Raw genomic sequence first — 27758 nt, forward strand, 5'->3', positions numbered from 1 at the left:
TCAAGATGCATGCGTATTTCCCCTAACCTTAATCATCCTCTCTTCCTTTCAGTCGCAAGGAACAAACCTCTCTCTCTCTCTCTCTCGTTCTCTAAAAACAAAAACTGGACGAAAAACCTGAAACAAACTTAAAAAAAAAAAAAAAAAAACAACGGGAATCTACCCCGACGACTTGCCACCACCGTCCTCCTGCTGCTGCTTTTGTCGCTGCTGTTATACGGAAATCTCGTAGTTCATGTCGTACACGCTGGCCCGATCCGGCGGCGTCGGCGTCGTCGCTCGTCCCCCGGCTCCTCCCTGCTGACTACTTCCATCTCCCCCTTGTGCCTGCCCCGTCGGATTCATCTCCAGCGAATCGGTCATCTCGAGCGCCCTCACAAAGGACATTGGCCGCGTTGGGGTGGCTTTCCGCTTGATCTGGGGGGAGGGCGCCTGCGGGCCTCCGATCGACTGGGACTGGGCCGTCGTCGTTACGATGGGAGGTTGTGGCGGAAACACCGGAACGCCCCCTCGTAACGCCGGATGGTAGCCTGCTGCGGCCGCCGCCGTTTGGGACTGTTGCGCCTGCTGAAGCTGGTACCGGGCGGCACTGACGCCGCCGTAGCTGCTGCTCTGCTGAGGTGCCGTCGTCGGACTCGGCTGATTCTGGTACACCCCGGCGGCGGCGGACTGGGCCATACTCACAAAGACGCCGGGACCGGGCTGCTGCGCCTGACTCAACTGCGGATTGACGACGCCGACGCCGTTGCTGAAGCCGGGCGAGGTGTCGTTCTTCCACATGTACACGCCCCGCTGCGGACTGCCGGCCAGCTCGCGGATGTTGTCCACGGTTTGGTTGCTGCGCGCGTACGACAGTTCGGCGCCCTGCCGGGCCAGTTCGCCCTCGGAGAGGTACCGGCGCTGGGCGGACACGACCACGTTCGAGGGGGGTCGAACCTGGCCTGGTTGCTGCTGCTGCTGGCCGGGCAGGCCACCGTTATGGTGGACCATCGGATATTGCTGCTGAAGTTGTTGCGATTGTTGCTGCTGCTGTTGCTGATGGTACGGATGCACTGGGGGAAGACCGGTTTGGTGGAATTGTTGCTGCTGTTGTTGTTGTTGGATTTGTTGCTGTTGCTGCGGGCTCATCATGTTGACGCCGATAAAGTCGGGCCGCCGGGGCTGGGTGGGCGTTCCGGGGTTGGACCTGCGATTGGAAAGAGAGTTTTAGTTGATTTGAATTGGGACTAGTAATGGCGTCAATTTCTACTGAGCAAAACTTTTTTTTTCATTTAGCAATACGCAAGAGATTTAAATAAATTGCTAGCGCGAAGCACGCGCACGCGTTTGCCATCATTCCGCTAGAAAATAGCTTTAACGAGTTCATTAAGAACAGATTGAAAACTAATTATAGGAATAAAAAACAAAACAAAAGATACTAATTAAATAACTAAAGAAACTCTGCAAAAGTATCCTAACTTATTTATAATTTAATCGGGGAGGAAGTTAACTCTACATTTGAAAGTAAACTTTTTTCTATTGATTCGGTTGACGACCGAATGATTTTTGTTCGAAGTTTGTATGAAGAATTAGAGTAGCTCGTGATTGTTACATACAAGTCAGCAATTGTAGGCAATATGTAGAAAGAGCAATATGGCCTGATTTTAAATACAAATTATGAAGAAACCCCAATACAAGTGCACGTGATTCCGAAGACCTTTTAGTGCACTTTTCTCCTTGAGTTGAGAGTGTAAGATATGAATGTTTTTCATAGTCTCATAGTCTATCAATTTCATTAATAGAAAGAACAGATTATTGTAAGCAATTCTATTACTCCCAAAACTTATAAATTTAGCTTTTTAAGGCCGTTGCAAATATTTTTTGTAGTTTATGTCCTTCGACTCTGGCCAAAGTCGAGGGGGGAGGGCAAAAAATAAATAAAAAAAAGTATAAAAATTGAAATTACGAGCCAAAGTTTTAACATTTAAATGAAAAAAGTGTTTTAAAATGCATTATACACCTGTTCAGTTGTTTTGGCATCATTTGATTCCAAAATATCTAAGTATTGACGAAAATTTTATTTTTTTGCGAAAAAAAAATATTTTTGCGGTGCTGTACATTGGAATTTAATGAAAATTCCAAACATTTTTAAACAAGCCCAAACATGCTAAATATAATTATCAATGCAGAATTAGATTGTTTTCAGTCAATTAAAAATCTATTTTCATGGAAATTTTCAAGGGTTTTTGAAAATATTTTTTTTTGCCCCCTGATTTTTCAGACCAATTTTGAAGGAGGGTGGGAGGGGGGGCGACATAAACTTTGGAAAATATTTGCAATGGCCTTATCGCTAAAAAAACAACAATTGCGTTAAAAAAAATGTGCAAATTTTGAATGATTAGACCACAGATCAGAAAAAGAAATAAAACTTGCAAAAAGAAAGTTATTTAGGTTTTTTTTTTGTCAGAAATGACGATAACTAATTTTTAATATATTTCTAAAATTAACCTAATCCAACCAAATTAAAATATTTTTCCAAAACTTTCACTAAAAATATATATATTTTTTATAATATTTATATTTTTTACAATAAGTTTCGAAGTATTAATACTTTTTTTTAATACCTACCGTGTTTTTTCGAAAATACTCAAATTTTCAGAATTTGCAATATGGGTAGCAAAGCAAAGTTTTGTATGAATTTTCAATTTTTTTTTGAAAATTGTAAAATTTTTACAAAATATAGTATTTTATAAATACATAAATTTTCTAAGTTTGCAATACAGTTATCAAACAAAGCAAAATTTGTATGCATTTTGACTTTATTTGGTTTTTTTTTGTAAAACACAAAATACAAAAAAAATCTTAAAAAGTAACATAGTATTTTGTGTAAATTTCAGTTTTTCACAAAAAAAAAATCTAAATTTCAAACAAAACAATCTAAACGGGCCAATGTCGAATGGTAAACAAAGAGTCTACGAGCAGGACAGACGCTTTGTTTACACTTGGCCCAATTACATTCTTTTGCTAGAAATAAGTGATAATCCATGCAAAACTTCGCTTCGTTAAATACCATAATGTGTGAAAATATAAGTTATGTTTTTAACAAAAATACTTCAATACATTGAAAAAGCGTTCAAAATGTTACTTCATTTGAAACTTATATTGCAAATTAAGAAAACATGAGCTTTTTCGCAAAAATACGATATTTTATGGTATTTTACAAAAAAAAATCTAATAAAAATTATGCAAATTATGAAAATTTTAAGTATTTTCGAAAAAACGATATTTTGTAAAAATTTTAGTATTCTTTTAAAAAATAATTCATAAAGCGAAAATGCATACACAATTTCACTCCGATTTATCACTTATTGCAAATTTCAAAAATTTTAGTATTTTCAAAATATACGAAAATGACAAAAAAATAACTTTAAAAATCTAGATTTTTCCGTGTTATTATTATTTTTTTTAATGTTCTAATCATAACCTACAACTATAACTTAGCCAAATACACCAAATAGATCTGAAAATCCCTTCTTATGTCATTTTGTGACTGGATATTTGTTGTAGAAAAAGTCATTATGTTTTAATTAGTCCACTGCCGTTCTACGCATAATTGTCCCATGTTCAAAAAAGTGCAACTGAGAAAAACGCGATTGAAATTTTTCGATCGATTTCTGTGTTTCTACGCATAATTGTCCCGTGGGTTCCTATTCGCCCTATGTGTCCCTAATCCCCCTAGTTACCAGTTTATCACCCTTATTTGTGATTATCTTGCTATACAACTGGTAAACAAGACATAATGCTTAGTAAAACTGATGATTCCGTGTAAGAAAATACTTAATGGGACAATTATGCGTAGAAGTTCAACGATGGGACAAACAGACTTGGTGTTGTTTTTAATGAGTTTGCGAACAAAGTACCAGATTTTATGTGTTTTTCTTAAAGTACACATAAAACTAAACTTAAAAATGTCATAAAGTCAAAATCGTCCAAAACTGACATGGGACAATTATGCGTAGAACGGCAGTCCAGCTAAATTAAAAAAAAAAAATCTCGAAAAAAAGGCGGACTTATTTGGAATTTCTTGATACCTAGTTTCTTTCTCTCAAGTTTATTTTTGACAGTGAAAATTTATATTTTTCAAAATTAAAAAACTTCATTACCCTTGATTTTTTGGAAAAAAAATTAAGTTGGAGATTGAGGCCATTAAATTATTATTTTAATTTTTAAACCTGCCAGAAACCATTTGGATGCTTTCGATATGCCCAAAGAAGTCTGTTTGCATCATCAGTTCGTCCATTTAATTTTCCATACAAAAATGGTATGTTAAAAATTTAAGACTCGTTCTCTTTTGAAGGAATTTTTTTATGTCTTTGGCAAAGTTGTAGGTATGGATGAGGACTACACAAAAAAAGATTTTGGAAATTACTTTGAGTCGTTAAAAATAGATTTCCATAAAAAAAACTTTTTTTCCATAACATGCCATATTTTTAGGAAAAAAGGACAGCCAAAAAAATCTTTAACCCTTTGTTCAAGTATGAGATTTTAGGTGTTAAAATGGCTTATTTGAAAACGGTTGAAATTTTTTATTAAAGGACTTTTTGAACGCAAATTGGATTTTACTTTTATTTTTTATTACTATTTTTCAAAATTTTAACTTGGTCAAAGATTTTTTGCCTATTCTCGAATTTTCTGAAAAGATGGCATTTAAATGTCCCTCAAACATGCCAAAAATTAAAAATAGTTTTTTTTTATTTTTTCAACATAAAAAAAAATGATTCAAAAAATCAATCCTGTGTAATCCTCATTCATTCTTACAACTTTGCCGAAGACACCAAATCGATCAACAAATTCCTTCAAAAGATACCGATTCTTAAATTTGCACATGAGCAACTCTCTACGAAATCGGCCGATTTCGACCATTTTTATTTTTTGTATTTTTTGATTTGACTCAAACTTTGTGGGGGCCTTCCCTATGACCAAATAAGCTATTTTGCGTCATTGGTTCACCCATACAAGTCTCCATACAATTTTGGCTGCTGTCCATACAAAAATGGTATGTAAATATTCAAACAGCTGTAACTTTTGAGTGAATTTTCTGATCAATTTGGTGTCTTCGGCAAAGTTGTAGGTATTGTTGAGGACTTTTGAGAAAAAAATAGGTACACGGAAAAAAAAATTTGCAGATTTTTTTATCAACTTTTTTTTCACTAAAACTCAATTTCCCAAAATACGTATTTTTTGATTTTCGATGAATTTTTGAAAAATAGTGATTTTTGGAAAAAATCGAAGTTTCATGCAAAAACAAGTTTGACATTACTTTTTAATGCAAAATTGAATTTGCAATCGAAAAGTACTTCACAAATTTTTTGATAAAGGGCTCCGTTTTCAAGATATAGCCACCGAAAGTTTGATTTTAGCGAAATATTTGCAGTTTTTCAATTTTTAAAAATAGTGACCATGAGTGACCATTTCTTAAAATATTTTTTTTTGAAAAGTTCAGAAAATTTGCTATAAAATTGTCTAAGAGACATTGAAGATTGGACCTCTGGTTGCTGAGATATAGCGGCTTAAAGAAAAAGAAACACGAAAATTGAAGTTTTCTAAGTCTCACCCAATCAGCTCACCATTTTCTAATGACGATATCTCAGCAATTAATGGTTCGATTTTCAATGTTAATACATGAAACATTCGTGAAATTTTCCGATCTTTTCGAAAAAAATATTTTGAAATTTTTTAAATCAAGACTAACATTTTAAAAGGGTCAAATTTTGGATATTACGCCCTTTTCAAATGTTAGTCTTGATTTAAAAAATTTCAAAATATTTTTTTCGAAAAGATCGGAAAATTTCACGAATGTTTTATGTATTAACATTGAAAATCGAACCATTAATTGCTGAGATATCGTCATTAGAAAATGGTGAGCTGATTGGGTGAGACTTAGAAAACTTCAATTTCGTGTTTCTGCGGCCTCAGCAACCAGAGGTCCAATCTTCAATGTCTCTTAGACAATTTTATAGCAAATTTTCTGAACTTTTCAAAAAATATTTTAAGAAATGGTCACCATGTGAAAAACTGCAAATATTTCGCTAAAATCAAACTTTCGACTATATCTTGAAAACGTTATCAAAAAATAAGTACTTCGATTGCAAATTCAATTTTGCGTCAAACTTGTTTTTGAAACTTCGATTTTTCCAAAATCACTATTTTTTCAAAAATTCATAACTCGGTGGCAGATTTTTTGACCATGTTTCTCTATGGCTCAAAAGTTGCGGATTTTGTCCCTAAAACATATCAAAAATCTCGAAAATCAAAAATACGTATTTTGGGAAATGAGTTTTAGTGAAAAAAGTTGATAAAAATCTGCAATTTTTTTCCGTGTATCTATTCAGTTGTCCTCAACAATACCTACAACTTGCCGAAGACACCAAATTGATCAGAAAATCACTCAAAAGCTGTTTGAGTATTTGTATGGACAATTATGATTGAACAATGACACAAAATAGCATATTTGGTCATAGGGAAGGCCCCCACAAAGTTTGAGCCAAATCAAAAAATACAAATAAAATCCATTTCCGGTTTTGGTAGAGAATTGCTCACATGCCATTTTTGTATTAACAGCTGCAAAATTTGTATGAAAAATGATATGGATAAACTGATGACATGATGATTTTAAATTAATCAATTAATGGTCTCTAGTCTCCCTAACTGTGAAGATCACGGGTACTAGCAGAACATTTAGGCAACGTTTTTTGGCATTATGGAGAAAATGTTTAAACGTTGTATAACAAATCGCGTGGTTCACATTCATATTATAAAATATCAGTTTTTACATAAATAAAAAGAGAAATTACAAAGCAAAAGGTTTGACTTTGGATTGATAATTACTTTACGTCAAGTTTGAAACAAACAAATCGGTACATAAATTAAAAATTGCGTTGTCACGAAATAATACCTGAAAGCACCGCATAGCTTGTATCAGAACTTGAAAAGAAGTCGCAACAACAACAACAACAACAAGACTTAAGACAACAGGACCGCATACAAAAGAGCCACAACTTATTCGATTTAGAGAAACTGCCAAAAGATCAACAATAACGAAAAAAAAAAGTTCTAGCACGCGCGTCGCTTCATTCTAAACTGTGCTTCACTGCGATTCATCAACAAAATTACAGGTAAGCGTAACGCACTTTTAGCACCTTAGAGAAATAACAAACTAAAATACTTGAAAACTAAAAACAGATTTCATTCAATTACCAGCGGTACTTGAATTGCGTGGCATTTTTTTTTTGTTTTCTTGTTTTGTCGGAAAAATTGTTAGATGGCCAAAATGTGTGGTTTTTTCTCTCTCTCTCTCTCGCGGTAGTCACACGGAACATCCGGATGCCGGAGATCTGCTCCATCGGGTTGGCGGTCGTCGTCGTCATCATCTCCGGGAGACGTGGCAAGAGACCTTTTTTGTTTTGGTATTTTTGAAGGTTTGTGGCCATATTTGAGAGTGTGTTTTTTGTGTGGAATTTGCTTAAAGTGATGGGATTTGTATTTTCAGCTCGGATAACGATGAAGACGATGTTCGATTTGATTACTATGTCCACCTGGTGAAGCCGTTTTTTTCGATTTGTGTTGATTTGAATCGTGTGAGTGTTTTTGAAAAGAAGAAGCAACAAAAGACATCAGTAAGTGGTACACAATTCAAAATGATTTTGAAACAAACAATAAATCTCTTGTTTGCGGTCTCTTTTTTTGGTAGTTGAACAAAGAAGGCTCTTAGATGAATCGATTAAGATTTAGAAAATCAACGAAATCTTCAAACAACTCACCTCCTCACAGGACTAGACATGGCCAGTGGCGTCGCGACGCCAAGCGCTTTGATTCTCTGCTGCATAGTAGGCGTGGCCGACGAATTGTTTCCTCCACGTGGCATTCCCTGCTGATTCTGTTGCTGCTGCTGGATCGTAATCATCGGCGGCGGAGGTTGCTGCTGATCCGGCGATAGTCCCTCCGGCGTGAAACTCCTCGACGGATCGAGTCCGCGTTGACGCGGATGGGGACTGTGCCGCGGGTGGTACATCCGGATGTGCTGCCGCGGGGAATCTCCGCCCCCGTTTTGACCACCCTGAGCTCCTCCCTGGCCGCCGTTCATGTTCATGCCCCCGTTGCCGTCCATCGGGGGCAGGAAGAAGTTACTCTTGGAACCGTGCCGCTGCAGCGGCGGCGTCGGCTCGCAGTCCCGGCTCTGGGTGCCCTGCGGTTCCATGTCAATGTCGGACCCGTCCCGACCCGGCGATAGCTGTGGATGCAAAGGGAGCGTTAGTGAAAAAGTAAACAAGTTTGTGAACGATTGCTGTTTTGTTCAACCTATGTTGTTAGTTTCTTAAAAGTATGTTTCACACAACGGATAATGTAGACAGAGAATAAAAAAAAACTATATTTTACATAAACATATGTACACAAGCGTCAAATCATTCACCGAAGCAGAGCGGGTGATAGCGCTCGAAAAACCACGAAGTTTGACACCCATCATGCCTCGATGGACCACCCGGACCGTTCCGGGTTGCAACCCGGAACATCCGGTGGCGGCCACGGACCACCTCCCCGACCATGCGACGTGTCAAACTTCACGATTTCACGCCGCCAAAACCATTCACGGCAGCAGAAGCAGCGAAGCGTTTAGTGTAAGCGAAAAAGCTATCGTCGGAATCGTCGTCGGCAACCCCGCCGCGGGAGTGGGCCACGGAAGAGGTGGACCCGTCGGCCGCGAGCTGCAGCTTGAACTGGTGCTGGCCGTGCCGGCTGACGCGGTGAAGCGCCCCCAGGTGGGCGGCCCCGTTGTAGATGGTCAGATCCAGGCTGTCCAGACTGCTGCCGGAGCGGAGCGTCGAGAAGGAGGAGCCGGAAGCTCTCCGCGGAATCATGATCGGGCCTGCTTGAGTCTTGAGGAACTGGAAGGGGAGGGGAAGGGGGGACGGTCAGGACACGTTTCGTCTTCTAAGGTTGGCTCTAACGACGGGATCACAGCCGAACTACGGAGGGGGGCATTCACAAATTACGTAACAGTTTTTTAATTGGCCAGGCCTACTGCGTTAAATCAACCGTAAAGATTATTCGTTGAAAATGGAATAAAACGCTACGTAATTTGCAAATGACCCCCCCTCTGCAAGGTGAGGTTATGTTTGGAACGGGAGCTAGAGGTGGTCTCTAAACATCGTCTCAAAGAGTACAGAACTTACCTTGCCCCCTGTCAAAACTTCGGAAATTTGGGGGACTTTTGGAAAGCGGAACAAACTAAACATCTCAATTCGCAAATCGGGACTTGGAAAATTGGAAACAAGCCAAGGCAGACAAGACAGGACACTCGGGACGACCTTATTTTTTTATTCGTCAAAAAGCAGCTCATTTTGCACATGCTTTTTTTTATTATTACCGCAAAGGGGACAGCCACAAACGGAAATACACACGGAAAACACAAACCAAACCGAGTTTTTTTGTCGGCACCACACTCGCTTGTTAAAAAAAAATCTCAACACCAAGCATTTTTTTTTTTCAGAGAAAGAGGGAGAGCGAAAGAGAAATGATGCGATGCGCTTGATTTTTTTGTTTTGATTTTTTTAGTATGATGGTGGTTACCTCCTTGTCGTGAAACAACGTGTTTTTAGAGTTCAAAAATGATTCGAGAGAGTATGAGATCTAAATGTTAGAGGGGGATAGAGAGAATGGGGGAACGATGAAAATACAGAGAGAGAGAGAAAAATGTGAGAATTTTGATTTTGTGAGAGAGAGATAATCCAATGTAAAATCGCAGAAAAAGGTAGAAGGTTTGTTATTTTTTTCAGTAAATTTCAAGCTTACAAACTAAAAAAATGCAAATCAAAAACTTAAAGAATAAAAATAAAAGAAACCGCTCCAGGCAAGTGGAAGAGTGTGACTGCGATGGTGTAAGCAAGTGTTAGTGAGCAGCGCGTGAGAGAAGAGAGTGAGTGCGCACACATACATTCAAGATAAAGTTAGGAGTGAGAGCAGAGAGCGAGCACGCGCGCTCGCGCGTTTGCGTGTGTTAGTGAGAGCACAGTGAGTGAAAGAGTGAGAAACCAGAAACCACCAAGACGCGTGAGCACGACCCGGCCACAGAGAGTTACACGTAGTTTGCTACCGTTTTTTTATGTGTGAGAGAGGGCGGGACCAAAAATTGTGGTACTCAAAAAGAAAAACCATTTTGTTTGTTTGTAATTTGCAAGAAATATTTATTTCAACTCAGAAACAAAATACTATTTTAAATAAATCTTGCTCCGGACGGCGAACATCCGGCGGGTCAGTACTTGGACAATTTCTGTTCTTAAAAACAAATTAAACGCTCTTTGTTTATGTTAAATATTACAAGTTAAAATTCGAAATCGAACTGAGATGTATCGGTAAGTAGTGGGTAGATCTAACTGAGGACTCTCTTTCTCTCTCATTTTTTTGGGCACTCTCACATCCACACAGCCGACGCGGCGTCTCTTTTTTCTTTCTCTTTCATGCGTGTGCGCACACACGCGACGTTTGCGGCAAACGGGAATCGCGTCGGGAAGCACCTTGTTTTTTTTGAGTGTGTGTGCGTGAGAACTTTTCGCGCAGTTGCAGAGCGAATGCGTGTTTTGTGTATGTGTGTGTATTGGTGATATTTAGCAAGGGGTTTGTTTCTGTACAAATTTTCTTGAAGTATTTTTGTTTATGGGGGTTTCAGAGTGTTCACACTATGGATCGCTCTGTCAACTACAAAACCGAAATAAAAAAAAAGAAAAAGAAACCAAATAAATATACAACGAAAGGTTTGGGAAACGAAATCAGGAAATCGAAATTAAATAAACAATAGTGAGTGTTTTAAAAAGCATTCAAAAAGCACTATTTTACGGAGGAAAGAAGTGATAGAAAACTAAAAACAAATCTACGTACCTTGCTGTAGTGGCTGGATCCGACCGTACGAATACCGTGACCATTGCCATGGTCCATATAGGTTTTTACCTGCGTGTGGCGACTATTATCATAGATGCCCTGGCCGCCGCCACCGGAGCCTCCCGGGTTCAGCGCTTGCTGCTGCGAGTTGAGATGGCGGCCGGAGCCGTTGCCACTGCCGCCACCACCCGGGCCCCCATCGTTCGTGATCGTACTGATCGATTGGTTCTCCTTGTTGGACCGCCGGGCAACGTACTTTTGCGGCTTCAGCAGACTGCAATTTAAACCGGTGTCAATACCACCGCAGCATTCCTCACCGAAAACTATGAAGTTTGACACGTCGCATGCCCGTTTGGACCACCCGGACCGTTCCGGATCGTCAACCCGCAACCGGTTCCGGTGACCGATCGGTCCACCAAATCGGCCATGCGACGTGTCAAACTTCACGATTTTTCTCCCGCAACTCACCTGGGATACTGCGGACCGCACTGGGTGTAGCAGCAGTTGTTCCAGCAGCCCCGCGAGAACGGATTGTAGCCACCCTTGAACTTGCCGGTGACCTGCTCGTTGGTGGTGCGCCCCCGCGACACCAGCACCATGTGGAACCCGGTCAGGCCGAAGATCGGGATCGCCAGCAGCGTCACGATGGCCATCAGGATCATGCTACGAAAAATGTTAATTTTAACTTTCAATCAAAAATTTGTTAACGGTGAAACTTACGCCACGATCGGTTCCACCTCGGTCAGCTTGTCCTTCTCCTTCTGGAGCACGTAGATCAGCGACAGCGAGAAGATGCTCAGCATGTGGATCGACAGCGAGATCAGGAAGAAGAAGAAGAAGCGATAGTTCCGCCGACCGATGCAGTTGTTCACCCACGGGCAGTGGTGGTCAAACGTCTACAGAAAAAAAACCATAAATTTCAATTCAACATCTCAAAACTTCATTCCTCATACCTCAATGCAGTGATTGCAGACGGAACAGTGCGAGCACCGGGGCGGCCGGTAGAACTTGCACGTGACGCACCACTTCATGCGCACCGTTATGCCGTTGATTTCGGCGTTCTTGTACAGCGGCGCCCGGAACTCGTCCTCGCGGTCCTCGTCGGGCGGGGCTGTTGAAGTAAAGTAGCGACATTAAATTCCCTGTTGAAAACCGCGCAGTTTGACACGTCGCACGGTCCGGAGGACCACCCGGACCGTTCCGGATCGTCAACCCGGAACCGGTTCCGGTGACCGGTCGGACCACCTAATCTGGCATGCGACGTGTCAAACTTCGTGAAATCGCGGTGCGATTCAAACGACACAAATTTGCTCGTACGAAAATGAAACTGGTTCCCGTTAATTAACAAATCGTTCCTAACAAGTTTAAAAAACGAGGAAAACCTCACGTAATCAGCGAACGAGCAAGGTTATTTGCTGCCGAGATCGACACTGAAAACAAAGCTGCGACTTCAAACGAGTTTGAACGTGGAAGAGGAGGCAAGCAGCAACACATGCAAATGGGCCGGCTGGCTAATTGCTAATGGATAATTATCGAATTTATCAAACCGGGCACGTTGGAAACGACGACGATGCCCGGCTTGAAGCTGGAACTTTTTTTTATATAACTCGGTCAAGGTGATAATTGGAGGGATTTTTTTTTGTTTGCAGGGAAATTTGAGTTTTAAAACTCACCTTTCGGTATGACGCCGGGATCCATGAAGGTGGCCATCGTGAAGTTGGCGATGACGAAGAACGTGATGACGGCCTGGTACGCCGGAACCCATGGGTGCCGCTGGACGTAGAACTGGCGACATCTGTAGAAATAAACGAGAAATTTGGTTTCAGTATAATTCTTAAAAAATGCAATGAACTTAAACAAAATTCCCTTACAGTGAAAATGCTCTATACGTTATTTCTGTCAACGTGAATCACTGCCTCTTCCCAATCACACATAGTATTAATCATTGCGAATTGCTGTTCATATGAAAAGAAAGAGAGAGAGACTTAAACAAGTCTCCTCCTCGTTCAAGTAGAAAGAACCGAGAGTCCGCACGGAAGCACTATTTTTTATATGCGTCCGTTCCGTCATCACAGAAATCTCCGATGTCAATAGCCGTGGACGATTAGCGCAAAAAAAGAGGCATGTGTGACAACGACGACGTCAGTAATCGACTCTTGTTGGGACACAAAGGCAAGGCAAAGGTTAGCTGTAGTCAATTTTTACTGTTGGCGTCGTCGACGCTACTTAGCTTATCTGACGGTCAAAAGAGAAGAGGTTAGATTACGATAAGCCGGCAGTTTTACTGCTTTTTGATTTTGTTTGTTGTTGCTATCTTTTGGAGTTCGTTTGGAGAGGTTAAGTTTTTACTTTCTGAATAATTTGTTTTAAACTTAGAGTTATAAGACAACTAATAACTTTCAAGTTCTTCGAGTTGCCCGAAAGCATTTAGATTACATCAAATTGAGTCCTGAATTGTATCTTTCAAACAAGTCCTTCCCATAGCATCTTTGCTGGAAAGGCACATCGACAAGTAGTTAAGTATGTAATTCTCTACAAAATCGACCGATTTCGTGCATTTTAATTTTTTGTTTTGTTTGAGTTTGCTCAAACTTTTTAGGGGCCTTCCAAATGACCAAAGAAGCCATTTTTTGTCATTCATACAAGGCTCCGTACAATTTTATCGGTTGTTCATACAAAAATGGTACGCAAATATTCGGAAATCTGTTTCTTTTGCAGAATTTTCGGATCGGTTTGGTGTCTTCGGCGAATTTGTAGAATGAAAACTATTCTGACAAAAAATCGTACGCTGCAAACATTTTTGTCGATTTTAAAATAAACTTTTTTTTCTATTTTTTATGAGATTTTTTGATTTGTTTTAGGGGACAAAGAGCCATGAACAAAAACGTTGCCGCTGAGCTATGATTTTTTGAAAAAAATGGAGATTTTACTCGAAAACAAATGTTGACTTGAATTTGTTATGTAAAATCGAAAAGCACTATACTATATAATTTCAACGTTGCAACGTTTTCAAGACATATTAATTTAAAGTTTTAACTGAAAAAATCTAGTTTTCCGATTCTTTGAAGTAGTCTTCAATCAGGAACAGTAAAACTAAAAATATTATTTTCGAAAATTTCCAATGAAATTGCCTAAGAGACATTAAAGATTATTTTCTGAAATACAGCGAATACAAGAAAACAAAACAAAAAAATACGTTTTTTATGTCTCATCGATAAACCTTTTATTTCAAATTAACAAAAAAAAACTAAACATTTGTGAGAAAGCATTACAAATGTTTTTTTTTGTTAATTTGAAAATAAAAGGTTTTTTTTAAATATATTTTTTAAATTACAATACCCTCTTAAGGGCAATATTGAATAATATTGAATATTTGACCTTTTTGAATGTTAGTATGTTGACCCCCAAAAAGATTGAGCCAAAGAAAAAAAATGCAAAAAAATGTATAGCAGAACATTACTACTTGAAAAAAAAAAAAAACAAACTTATTCAAAATTCAATACAACCAATTATTCCGCATACATAATTCAAAAAGTTGCACAACGTGTATTTTGCATTTAAAATAAAATTGGGCACTTGTAAACTTTTGGAAATTTTTTATTTTGGGACCGACATTTTAGAAAAACATCGATATTTTACAATTTTTAGAAAGTACCATAAGGGAGATGCAAATATTTGGAAATCATCTCGATTTCGACCAGATCCGAGAAACAAAACTTTTAAATGAAATTTGTACTTGCTCAAGTAAGTACAAACTTTATCTATTTTTTTGTCTCCCTCCCTTCAAAATTGCCACATAAAATGAGGGGGCTAAGAAAATAATTGCTAAAAGTTTCATTTTTTTTTTTAAGGTGCAGTTTGGGATACAGTTTGGCATTTTTGATAAAAAACGATCATTTTTGGAATTTAACCTATTTTAATTTTTTTTACCACAAGTAGGAAATAAACTAAAAACTTTAAGAAAAACATATTTTTGCAATTTTGTCCTGAAACTACCGACTTTCATTTCATTCTTGGAAACGGCCTACTTTTCTCTACCAAAAATAACACAATCGAAAAGTAATATTTTTCGTTACAAGGGCCGAAAAGTTATACTTTTCAGCACTGTGGTTGATTTTCGGAATTGGAAAAAAAATTGAACCTGGTTTGATAAATGTTCGACCTATGCTGACATTTTTATCTCTTACAACTTTCTGCTTTAACTACTTTTTCGTGAACTCAATTTAATTTTTAAAAGTTTCTAGAAAAGTTTAGGAGGTGTAACTGAACGTCAAAGTGCTGATTTGCCAACACGGAATTGCATGCTGTTCCCCTATATAATTTGAACTAAATTAACACATGTTTGAAGATGTTGCGTTCTACGTATTTCCGATAATCGATTTTAAAATCATGAATAGATTAAAAGGTGTTCCAGTCCAGACTCGATTATTCGAAGCCTCGATTATCCGAAGTTTCGATTATCCGAAGGTTTTTATGGGACTTCGGATGATCGAATCATGAACAAAAAAAAATGTTTTCATATTTTTTTCATTCTTACTTTTAAAATCCAATTCGAGTTCTGCGACCCCCGTATTAGGCAATTTTAATGGTTGATCGCCGTAAAAATTAATAAATGCATTTTTTCAATACTTCATCAGGGCTAGTGATTTCTCACGGCTTTTCGCGGCATGCCAATTTAAAAAGTGAGGAATTTCACGGCAACTTCATGGTAAAAATGCACAGAAAAGGTGCATAAAAATCAGCAGTAGATTAAGCTAAACAGTAAAACATCATGACACAAATTATTTATAGGACAAAAAAGTGTTCAATTAAATAATTCTGAAATTTTAAAATTTACTAAGATTTAAGAAATTTAATTTAAAATATACCCATATGTCAAAAAAGTTTAGTAAAATTTTGTGTGTTTTTGTGAATTTCAGCATAAAAGAAATTAAAGTATTTCAAAAAAAATTCGCAAAAAATCATTTATAGCTGTTTTTTTTACTTTTATTGAAAAATATTTCCAGAAAATTATAATAGATTGCAAAATGCTTAATAAATATGATTTTTTTTGTGGATTTTTAAATAAAAATTTGTTTCGCGTTTTCCCTTGTTGATGTTTTGAATAACATTCTTTTACATTCCTTTTGGATTTTTTGGACTAAAGAAATTTTGCTGAAAATGTACAATCAATTAACTGCATTCGTAAGGCATTTCATAAAATATTGTAATGATCAATATAATCAAAAAATAGTTACAAATTTGGCACGCAACTCTTTTTATTTGGAAACTGCTTCCAGAATGCTTGTTAGAAAGAATGTGAAATGTCTGAATGGAATAAATCAAAACTAAAATACACTGAATTTGAAAATTTATTATTTCAAATTTCGCGGCATTCCGCGGTATTTACCAAATTTCACGGCCAGGGGCAAATTTCACGGATTACGCGGCTTCCGTGAAATCGCGAAAAATCACTAGCCCTATATCATCACCACTATATTGGCCGCCATTTTGGATTTAAAATTTTAAAATCACTTCAAAGTTGTTTAGGGGTCATACATAAGTTAAAAGATCTAAAATAAGGCAACAAAAAAAAAGTTTTTTCATGATTCAATTATCGGAAGTTTTGATTACCCGAAGTGAATTTTTCCGAGGCCTTCGGATAATTTATTATATTTTTTTAAACCTCATTTCGTAAAACTAACGAATTTTCAAAGTTTCTTCCAAAAACTTTGCAGACCAATAATTCTCAATTTGATTAGGAGAGGTGAGACATGGTGGAGGTTTGTTCCACCCACCAACAAAACCAACAACTTCCCAATCGTCGAGAAAGCAAAAGTCACCCAAAAACGAAGGCAAAAGTGTGTGGCGCGGCATAAAACCACCTCCACCAACGGACGACCTCCTCCTCACGAAAAAAGAAAAAAAAACATGAGACGAACAAGTGTTTTTCTGTCGTTTTGAGAGGGTGAGGGTGGTGAGGCAAAATACCCTGCAAAAGGAAAAACTTTCGTCGCGCGATCCAAAAACGTGATCTCTTACACCTCCCCCCTCCCTCTTCTCATGCCTCCTTCAACACACACACTACTCACTAACGACTTGGGCTCGAGCAGCAGGAAAATAGAATTTTTAATTTGTTGCTTTTTGGTCGGTTTTCCGCTTTGGGTTTGGCCAGTTTTCTTTCTCTTTCCACCCCGCGAAGGAAAGGCGCGTTTTTTTTTTCCTTTTCCAGTCGGTCCAACCAAACCGCACTTTATGGGCTAAGGTCTGGGCGCGAATTGTTGGAATATCAAATTTGCTTCTTCAAAACAATATTATTTTGCATTAGTCACTCAAATTTCGACTCTGTAAACAAATTTGAAAAAAGCAACCTTTCCAACAATTGACGCCCCTACCTTAGTTTATACCTTTTGGCCACGGACGGCGGCGGCGGCCAGGGATAGGTTTTTGCACAATTTATTTGTTGCCGCGCTGTTGCCACTCTCGTTGAAATATGTATTCAGCAACAACCCAAGTTGGGAGTTTTATGCTTGTTGTTGTTGTTGGTTTTAAGTTCCTCTGCTGCTCGATATGGACGACCAGACACAGACACTGACGGATGGACGGACGGACTCATGTGGTCCCGGACAGCGAGAGAGAGAGAGTGAGTGAAGGAATGCCAGCTGGCTGAACTGGCTGGTTGTAAATGAGACCAACTAACTCGAAACTAAACTAAAAGCAATCAATCGATATACTATACACTCGGACACGACTCAACGAGAGCTGGAGGAGGAAGATGTAGTTATTGTAAAATGATGATCAACGTGTTGCGCCAACGACCTGGGAATTGATCTGCTGGAGCATAAACGTCTGGGTGACTTACTGTAGCCGTTTTGCTTAATTTTATAAGTCAAATTATGTTTCCGTTTGCATTACATAATTAAGATATAAGAATTTCACTTTAACCAACTAAGGAAAACATGCTGTGACCTTGGGGCAACTTTGAACGTTAGATTTTATTTTTAATTTGGCCATCCATAATATCTCCAAATTTTACTTTTCATGTTAATAAAAAATACCAGATTTTACGGTAATTTGTGAAAAACTTAAAAAAAAGTAGCTTGAAATTAAGATACAGTACAAACTTGACTATCTGAAGGCCTTGGATAATATTTTTGATTTTCGAGCTCAAGTATGATCCCTGAACTCCTCCAAAATTAAAAGTCTTAAGTGATTTATAATTGTTAAATTCAAGATAGCAGTCAAAAAGGGCGGTGATGAAATATTGAAAGAAGACATTTTGTAATTTTATAGGCAATCAACTATTCAAATGGGATCGCAGAACTCGAATTTGATGTTGAAAGTAATAAAATGAACTTCGAATAATCGAATTTCGGGTAATTGATACCTCAGATAATCGTTGCTATTCAGTTGTTTGTTTACCTTTAATATGGAAACGTCAACTTAAAGTAGATTTTGAAATTATCCAATCCATACGTCAAGGGTTTAATTTGGTAACTTCTCCATTGTAGAAGATCAGATTTATTTCCATTGATTAAAATTCCTAAGCTAAGTTCAATATTCTAAGTAATGTGGTTGTAGATAGGCCGTAATTCTAAATTCTATATTATAGTATAAAGTCCAGACTCGATTACCGGAAACCTTGATTGTCTAAAGTTTCGATTATTCGATGTTCGATTATCTCTGGAGCAACACAAGAAAAGGGCTGATAAGCATTTTAGCAGTTTGAACGGTTATGCCAATTCAAAGCCTTATATTAACTTTTTCACTAAACTCGGAGCGTTGAACAATAGGCCTCTTCAGCTTCTTTCCAACCCTGCGGGTTTTGTTAAATAGTTGCTCGTTGTCTCGACGCCTGCATTTTTTCTTCTTTTTTTTTTCTTACTGTCAACTGAGTTTTGCGATTCTATTTCAGTCAAATTTGAGTATTTGATTGCCCTAAAATTTACCACATTAAATTTCTTAATGTTTAATCACCGCCATCATGGTTTATAAATTTTATTATTATTTTTTTTTTAAAAGGCCGTTGCAAATATTTTTCAAAGTTTATGTTGCACCCCCCTTCAAGTTGGTCCGAAAAATCAGGGGGCAAAATAATATTTTTTCAAAAAATTTCAAAATTTTAATGAAAATAGAAGTCAAATCAACTTAAAATAATCTAAAACGTATTTTTCTGCATTTATAATCATATTTAGCATTTTTGGGCTGGATTAAAAGTATAATGAATTTTTATGAAATTCCAATGTACAACACCGCAAAAACTTTTTATTAGCAAAAAAAAAAAAAAAAATCGTCAATACTTAGGTATTTTGGAAACTAATGATTGCAAAACAACTGGGCATGTATAAAATGCATTTTTAAACACTTTGTTCATTCAATTCAATTGAATAAACAATATTTTAAACATAAAAACTAGAATTTTGTAATATTCTTTTTTTTTCAAAGATTTAAAGTAATGTTTCAATATTGTTTCTTGAATAATTCTCATCAACTTTGGAAATAACCTCAAATCGAAGATTTTTGTAGAGACCGGCTCCGTGACTTAATGGTTACGGCTTCTGCCTCACAAGCAGATGGTTCAGGGATCAAATCCCGGTCGGTTCCTTTGAAATTTGGAATCATGAATTTGAACTTTGAATATGAACAAAAAACGAAAATGAATTAGGCGGGATTCGAAATCACGCCTTTGGATTGGTGGTCTGGGACCCTAAGCAGTCGGCCATCAGTAGGTTTACACTCTAGAAGTGAAATGATCCGTAGTGTTGAAACATGTTATCTTCTCATATTAAATACGCGCTGATCCCTGATTTGCCTGAGGGGATTGGAAGTCTAAATATAGATCGAGTTTCCTTCAGATGCTTGCTTCTATGTTCAGGCGGGGCCAAACAATGCCCAGCGACCTCGGAATTGGACCGCAAGGAGCTCTGTCATTCTGAAACGGGTCGTTGGAAGCAGCGCGAGGGCTATCACCACCTAATACCCGGGACTGAGATAAGTTGTATCAGCATTCGGCATATACAAAAGTCTGATACAAACTATACTTTCCCATAATATCGCTACCGGTTAGCGGGTATTGGATTGGACCACACACACACACACAACCTCAAATCGAAGATTTTTGTAAATTAACATACAAATTTTGTAAGACAAGTTCTCGAAATTTAATGTATAGTTATAAAGAAAAGCTATTGATACAAATTGTATTCTTTTGATAAGTGGAAATTATGGGCAAAATTTTATCCAAATAGGAATAGTAGATTGGCAGATCATTTATAAATGAATGAGTTTTCATTTTATTTTTTTCAATCCACAAAGTTTTAATTTTTACACTAAAAAACGTTACTTAATCCACCCTTAGGTGGTTGATGCCTTCCTTACATTTAGAGAGTAATGCTATCCAAAATAGATACAAAAGGGCGGACCTTTCAGGGATCTATCAACTTGATTCATTAATCATACCATCAGATTGGGTAGTCAGATCTTCATAATTCAGGGCACTTATGTGCTTATAACTTTTGATAGGGTTGTCAGATCTGCAATCTATTGAACTCGTTGGAAAGGTCTATTGATTACCTATCCAACGACAAGTCGCACGATAGATCTGGATAACTTTTTCATCGAAATATATGAGATCCGGCCTTTAAAAAGTTCATAAAGAACACTTAAGTGCTTATAACTTTTGATAAGTTTGTCAGATCTTCAATCTTTTGAACTCGTTGGAAAGCTCTTTTGAATACCTTTCTAAAAATGTATAACATGACGGGGTTTCTTACAAAAACCACCCTCTTTACAATCTTCCGGACTTTTGCTAAAATCGTTTTATTCGCATAACTTTTGAAGTACTTAACTAAACTTTATAATTTTCAATAGCGACTTATGGGACCCCAAGACGGATCGAATGAGACCAAAACGGTCCAAATCGGTTCAGCCAGTGCCGAGATAATCCAGTGCAAAAAAATTTGATCAACATCCCACCACACACACAGAATTTGATTCTGAGTCGATATGTATACATGAAGGTGGGTCTATGAGGTCAAATTAAGAATTTCGTTTTTCGAGTGATTTTATAGCCTTTCCTTAGTAAGGTGAGGAAGGCAAAACAGTCAAATTCGTGAAAATCAGAAAAAAATATAACCCCACATCCTTCCAAAGCAAAAGACACCTCCATTTCAAAAGGGACATGACTTTGGTCGGTCCGCCGCATCATCATCCTCGTCCTCGTCGTCGTAATCATTATGCTCAAGAGGAAAAGTGCAGCCAAACGAGCGACGACGCGATGTCAACGAGTGAGTTGTGTGTGTGCAAATGAAAGCAGCACAGCACAGGTGCTTGTTGAGGTGATTTTAGTTGCCTTGCCCTGCTCGGTTCATAAAGTTTTTTTAGTTACAGGACAGTGAGTAGTTTTATCATTAAGGAAACGGCTTTTCTTTCTTTTTTCTCTTTCACTTGTGGACTCGCATTTTGCAGACAGTTATTTGATGAGTATTTTCAAGGCGGAGAGAAATGAACTTTATTTACTTTTGACAGAAATGAGCATGATTAAACCATTTTAAGTGTATCAATTATGTTTCATCAAACCGTCTCATAAATTATTAAATTTGCTTTTTATCAACTGAATTGTTGTATAAGTTGACTTAATTTTGTAAACAACAACTCGAGAAGAAAAATGTGCAAATTTATTCCGTTTTCTACGCCCTTTTGATAAGCTAGTCTAGCTCAGCCAATGTCTAGCTCAGGCAAATCTTAGTCATTGCGTCTAGTCTAGTGTGCCGTCGAATCTGTGATTCGATGTTGCGTTGCGATGGATGGGGATATTTTTATAACACTGGCTGCTGGCCGTTCGTCGTCGTCGTCACCCATTTGGGTGTAACAAATAGGGAAAATTTATGGCAAAACGGGTGAGCGGAAAAAAGTCAGAGGAGGGTGGGAGGGTGGAAATATATGACGATGGGTTACACGCATCGTCGGTGGTCACAGTTGGTCTGAGATCTGTGTAAGGGGAAGCCAGGGGCGATTAATTTGTGGAAAATTTTGATTTAAAATTTAAATTAGCAATTTTATATATTTTATTAAATTTGATTTTTTGTGATTTTCTTGAAGAAAGAGATATTTTTTCAAAAATCCAGTTAACTACACCCCTGACATGTTGTCCCAATCCATAAATATCTCCACACAAACACACACACACACATCTAGAAAAGAGGCCCGGTCGCGTGGTTTCACTATTTTGTGTTCTATGATAGGTGGTCGGTCGGTCGTTCGTTCTGTCGGTCATTCCAGCGGAACGTGGAAAAACCAAGTTTGGCGTGGCGTGGGCCATGATGGTTCAACATAGTGTCACATGCGAAAATTCGATTACGTGGTTCGTTTGTCGACTATGTGACCATGGAGTGATGGAGTAGGAGGAGGAGAAGAAGCAAAAAAAAAGGTTTTCCAATCAACAACAAACTGACTGTCACTATCCTAATTGAGACAGAGTGTTTGGTCGTTTTTTGGTTTAAATTTAAAGCAACTCATGGTGATATTGCAACGTTTAAGATTAATCTTCTACAATTAAAACTAATTATCCAAATTAAATTTGGGCCATTACACTCCCATCGTACACAGAAAAAGCAAATTGAAAATTCTAGTTTTTTTTTGTAAGCAAAACCAGAACAATATGTTTAATTTTTGTTTTTTTTTGTGTTTTTAAAACCACCTTGAGTTAGGAATATTCAAAACACTCGAACTTGAAAAAAACGTTACTTAATCCACCCTTAGGTGGTTGATGCCTATCCAAAATAGATACAAAAGGGCGGACTTTTCAGTGTTCTATCAATTTGATTCATTATTCATACCATCAGATTGGTTAGTCAGATCTCCATAATTCAGAGCACTTATGTGCTTATAACTTTTGATAGGGTTGTCAGATCTGCAATCTATCGAACTCGTTGCAGAGGTCTTTTGATCGCCTATCCATCGACAGGTCGCATGATAGATCCGGACACCGTTTTCATCGAAATATATGATAGGAATGTCAGATCTTCAAACTTTTGAACTCGTTGGAAAGGTCTTTCGAATACCTTTCTAAAAATACATAACATGACGGGGTTTCTTTCAAAAACCACCCTTTTTACAATCTTTCGGACTTTTGTTCTTATCATTATATTAGCATAACTTTTGAAGTACTTTACTAAACTTTATAATTTTCAATAGTGACTTATGGGATCCCAAGATGGATCGAATGAGACCAATACGGTCCAAATCGGTTCAGCCAGTGCCGAGATAATCCAGTGCAAATTTTTTTGATCAACATCCCACCACACACACAACATTTGCTCAGAATGTGATTCTGAGTCGATAAGTATACATGAAGGTGGGTCTATGAGGTCAAATTAAGAATTTCGTTTTTCGAGTTATTTTATAGCCTTTCCTCAGTAAGGTGAGGAAGGCAAAAATATAATTTTCTTTACTGGACCTTTTCATAAAAATAAACATTCGATGATCATGTTCAAATTTGATGGTGCCGTTGATATCATTAACCAAGAATCTCGATTTTCGCATTTTTCTAGATCCAGTTCTTTCAGTTCACAAGATATTCATGTTTGAAAATTAGAGTTTAACAATTAGTGCCTAAAAATGCCCTAGTTATTGCGTGGTGTTCTGAATGTAACCTCAGAATTGGGCCAAAGTGTCAAAATACCGATTTTTATCATAATTTATCATATTGTCAAACTTTGGCTTAATTTTTTAGGTCAGATTCAGATTCAGCGGGCAAAGCAACATAGAAAAACATATAGTAACGAAAATTTGGAATTTCCTTAGAGCAGAACTATAACCACAACAAACGTCCAAAAAGTCTAAAAAAATGTTAAAATAATGATTTAAAATGATTTAATCATCTTTTAAAAAAACTTTTTCGTAATATTCTGATAACTGATATTAAATTTTGAGTTTTTGTCTGATTTGTAGAACATTGGTACACTCTAAAAAGAAACCGTAGTTTTAAAATAAAGAAATATTGTTCAAGATGAAAAAAAAAAACCTGAAAATATAACATCTAGGAATGGGTACATCTTTTATGCCAGAAAAAAAAACTAATTTTACCGACAAAAATCTGTAACTTACCTGTCACTTTTTTCAATTGTAATTGGGGTATTATTACCAAAATTACAAAAATAAAAGATGTAATATTAAACCTTCCAATATTACACCTTACAAATTTGTGTTAATTGCTTCTATTGAAACTTTGTCCGTGTATTTCCTACACAGAAAAAAAAAAGTTGAATTTTGGATGGTTAAATATTTGGTTGGTTGAATACTATTCCTCTGTTTTGAGTAACTCTAGTTCAGGAACTAGTTCCTTAATACGTCTTTAATAATGCAAAACGGCTTCTTTTGATATACACAGCCAAAAATGATAACACAGTGAAACCTCTTTTTACGCGGTGCGTTACGTTTTTCTAATTTGTCGATTTCGACGCAACATTTTTGCAATCTTTTAAAAGCAATTTGTAGGTTTTGTCCAGATCTACAAAACGCTTTTTGAAGCTTGCAAAACTATTGTATGGTTTGGAGAGATCGACGAAATAAAAAGCGTAACGCTACCGTGTAAAAAGAGGTTTCTCTGTAATATTCATAAGGGAATGATGACAGATCCTGATAAAATATTATTTAAAAAAAACAACTTTTGACACACAATCTGTCACCATTCCCTGATGAATATTACCATCATTTCGTCGCCATCGTGCTAACTTGTCGTACGTGCATTTTGGGCCAAATTGAGTTAAGAACGCCATTTTGTGCAGCTCACAATGCCTCACCTTTTGACCTTCACAGATCCCCAAAATTCGATTTCAATCCTGAGATATTCAACAAAAACCGAAAAAACTCCGTGCATTTTTGTCACTTTACATATGAAAGTAGTTTCAATCTTGTCGTGCTATGTTGTCACTCCATGAAAATTGATGTAAGTGAGACAAAAGGCCAAAGGGATTTCAGGCCAGGAAAGTCAGGATGCGTTTGTCGCACGTACAAGCTAGACTATCGTAAACATTTTTAATTATAACTCGGGACTCCAGCAACCAACTTCAACTAAACTTCGGGACAATGCACAGAATGGTGAGCCAAACAAAACGTGTTTGTTATTGTTTACATTGCGTGCTCTCGTTTTTGTATATTCAAGGTCAAACATTAAAACCCGTTTTTCTCGGAACGTCAAAATGGCGGGTACGACAAGATAGCACGACGACGTCGATTTTTTTTCTGTGTATGTCAAAACAAACCGTTTTGCATTATTAAGGGCATATTAAGGAGCTATTAGACTATGGCAAACGCACTTTTTTTGTGTTTGACAGTTTGCCAAACTCGCAAACTCACAAACAAAGCCAAATGTATGCAAGCTGACGTTTCTGCAAACAAACAAGGCAGGCAAATTGTCAAAAAGTTTGTTAGAGAGTTTGTTTGTCGTAGTCTAATACTTTCTTAATATCTTTAGCTTTTCCTTCGTTAAATATTTAAAAATGATAAACATTTACACTAAAATTTCACCCTAAATGCTCATAACTTGAAACTGGAAGATGAATTTCGGTTGGGAAAGAATGTCAATAAAATTGCCTGTTGGGGAACTTTCGTTCCTTCCCTTCGTTTGTAGGATAAATGAATAACTCACGGGCACTCTACAAAGGTGGTAGATTTTTGGTATTACAGTTTTTTTTCTAAATGACTTTTATCCACTTTGGGAAAGCTCGAAATTGTCACCCCAAGTGGCAGGGAATGTTCAAATGCAGCTTTTGAACCCATTTTTCCACTAAAATAATGTTTAGATTTGGATGCAGAAGCGAATGAAAACGGCCAATATGTCATTCTTATGGAAAATTTTCCTGGCTTGATTAAAAAACTTCAAAAAACAATTTACTCGAACAACGAAATTAAAAGTGGAATGAAAAGTTACTTAATCAAGAGCTTATTTAGCGATATTTTTTTTAATTCAATCATCTTTTATCACTGAATCATGTTTTAAGTTTTCTTTTTCAATATTTTAAACAGAAACTTGACAGAAACATATTTTTTAAAAGCAAAGTTCACAAGATATCTGAATTTACAACTTTACCAGCATTAAAACCAGTTTCAAACAAGAACAAACAGGAATTAATTTTCACCAGCTTCCAGGACTATTCTCAACAACCTCAGCTCACAGTAACAACGACCCCATTCCCTTTTCTTTTCAGGTGACCTACCACCATATTCCCATCATTCCCGGAGACGACGACGACGACGCCTTGACCTGCGGGCGCAGAAGGGAATGACCTCGACTCGGGCAAACGGGAATGGATGATTCTTTTTATATTATTTTTTGTTTATCCTGTGTGTTATCACCGTGTCAGCTCCCGAGATGGGTAGATGATGTTGGTGGAGGATAGAGCGATTGTGGCAATGTGTGTGCGAGCGAGAGTGTGTGTGTGTTGGGAAGGTTGGCATATTTTATATCGATTGTGTCGTCGTCGACGTCCCACAACAAGAGACAAGAAAGGTCGGATCGAACAAAAATATGAAGGAAAAAACGGGACACTTACGGATAGTAGAAAAAGAGGAACGTCGTGCCCAGCAGCAGAGTCCAGGCGAAGGTCGCCGGAATTAATCTAGTTTTTAAATCACATTTCGGCATTCTCCTTCGTTTTGTGATGTTGTGTTTTGTTGATTATTTCGTACTATTTATTCCTGTTGCGTTTTCTGGTTGGATTTTTTCCTTTATTTCATTTTTTTGTTATCTTTGCACTTCTCACTTTCAGATTGAATTTTTCAATTCTCACTTGAAACTTGCTTGATTTCGCGTTAATTTTTCAGTATAACTGATCGCAGTAGTCGATTTCTTCTTTGAATTTCTGGCTTTTTAACTTCCTTCTTTCAGCACCTTCTCAGCCACCCCTCACAAGCAGCAGCAGTAGGCTGGGTTGTGTGTGTGTGATGACTTTTGCTGGGAGGGAGGACGACGAGGCCAACTCTATCGGAACGCACAGACCAACCCCGACCAACTCCGCTTCCCCGTTTCCGTTCACTCCGCGAAAAACCGCGCGTCACTTTTCACACCATTTTCCACTGATAACGAACGGGAAACGCAGGCAACTTCATTTCTTTATCTTTCCTGGAATTTCAAAGCACCAGCACCAGAGCCAAGAAGGTCAGGTAAAATTTCCCCAGCCCCAGACTCCTCTCGCCACCCACCGTGTGTGTCGTGACTTTTTCACGGAGCAGCAGCAGGCGTTGCGCTTTCGCGGAGCGGAAGAAGGCTGAAATTCGCACTTTTCACTACACTACGCACCGGAAGCGAGTCGCAAGACGGTCAACGGTGCCCGGAACCGTGCGATTGAACCCGTTTTTTGGCCCGTAATCCGACCGACGATCGACGGAGCAGAATCGCTTTGGAGAAAAAATCACTCTACTTTGGACGACGACGACGACGACATGATGGCTGACACCAGGGATGCCAGAGCGCGTGGAAAGGAGTTGTCTGCGCAAGCTGGGACGCTGTCAAAAGTGACGTGGGGGAGATCTGTATCGGAAAGGGATTGCAGATTTTGGTATGTTTGATTACAGTGCGGATTTGCTAGTTTGAATTTGTTTTAATTTAAATTTAAATTTAATTGAATGGGTCATCGTTTGTTATCATTAGAACATCTTCTTTTGCTTTTATATTAAAATTGGAATTGAAAAATGATGCTTAACACTCAAATGCGTTTTTCTCAAAACGCATGGTTTGTACATGATGCTTTTTGAAATGTTGGCGTCGAAATATCCAAAAAAATGTAGTTTTAAATCTCAAAAGTCAAAAAGATGTAACAATTGGGTACTAAAGCCCTATGTCAATTTTTATGTACAACGGTAAAATA

At 37.8% G+C, this 27758-nt stretch overlaps 1 protein-coding gene across 1 annotated transcript; it reads right to left on the reverse strand.

Moving 5' to 3' along the window:
- On the reverse strand, positions 1–27358 carry LOC6041767 (palmitoyltransferase ZDHHC8). Its single transcript, XM_038260843.1, has 8 exons — positions 26445–27358; positions 12585–12706; positions 11865–12022; positions 11632–11807; positions 11380–11574; positions 10912–11185; positions 7800–8269; positions 1–1186 (listed from the first exon to the last, which is right to left on the reverse strand). The coding sequence occupies exons 1-8, from the start codon at positions 26534–26536 to the stop codon at positions 214–216; spliced, it is 2460 nt and encodes an 819-aa protein (XP_038116771.1). The 5' UTR covers positions 26537–27358; the 3' UTR covers positions 1–213.
- Positions 27359–27758: the final 400 nt, after the last annotated feature.

Source organism: Culex quinquefasciatus, chromosome 1 (assembly GCF_015732765.1).
Source record: "Culex quinquefasciatus strain JHB chromosome 1, VPISU_Cqui_1.0_pri_paternal, whole genome shotgun sequence".
NCBI lineage: Eukaryota > Metazoa > Arthropoda > Insecta > Diptera > Culicidae > Culex > Culex quinquefasciatus.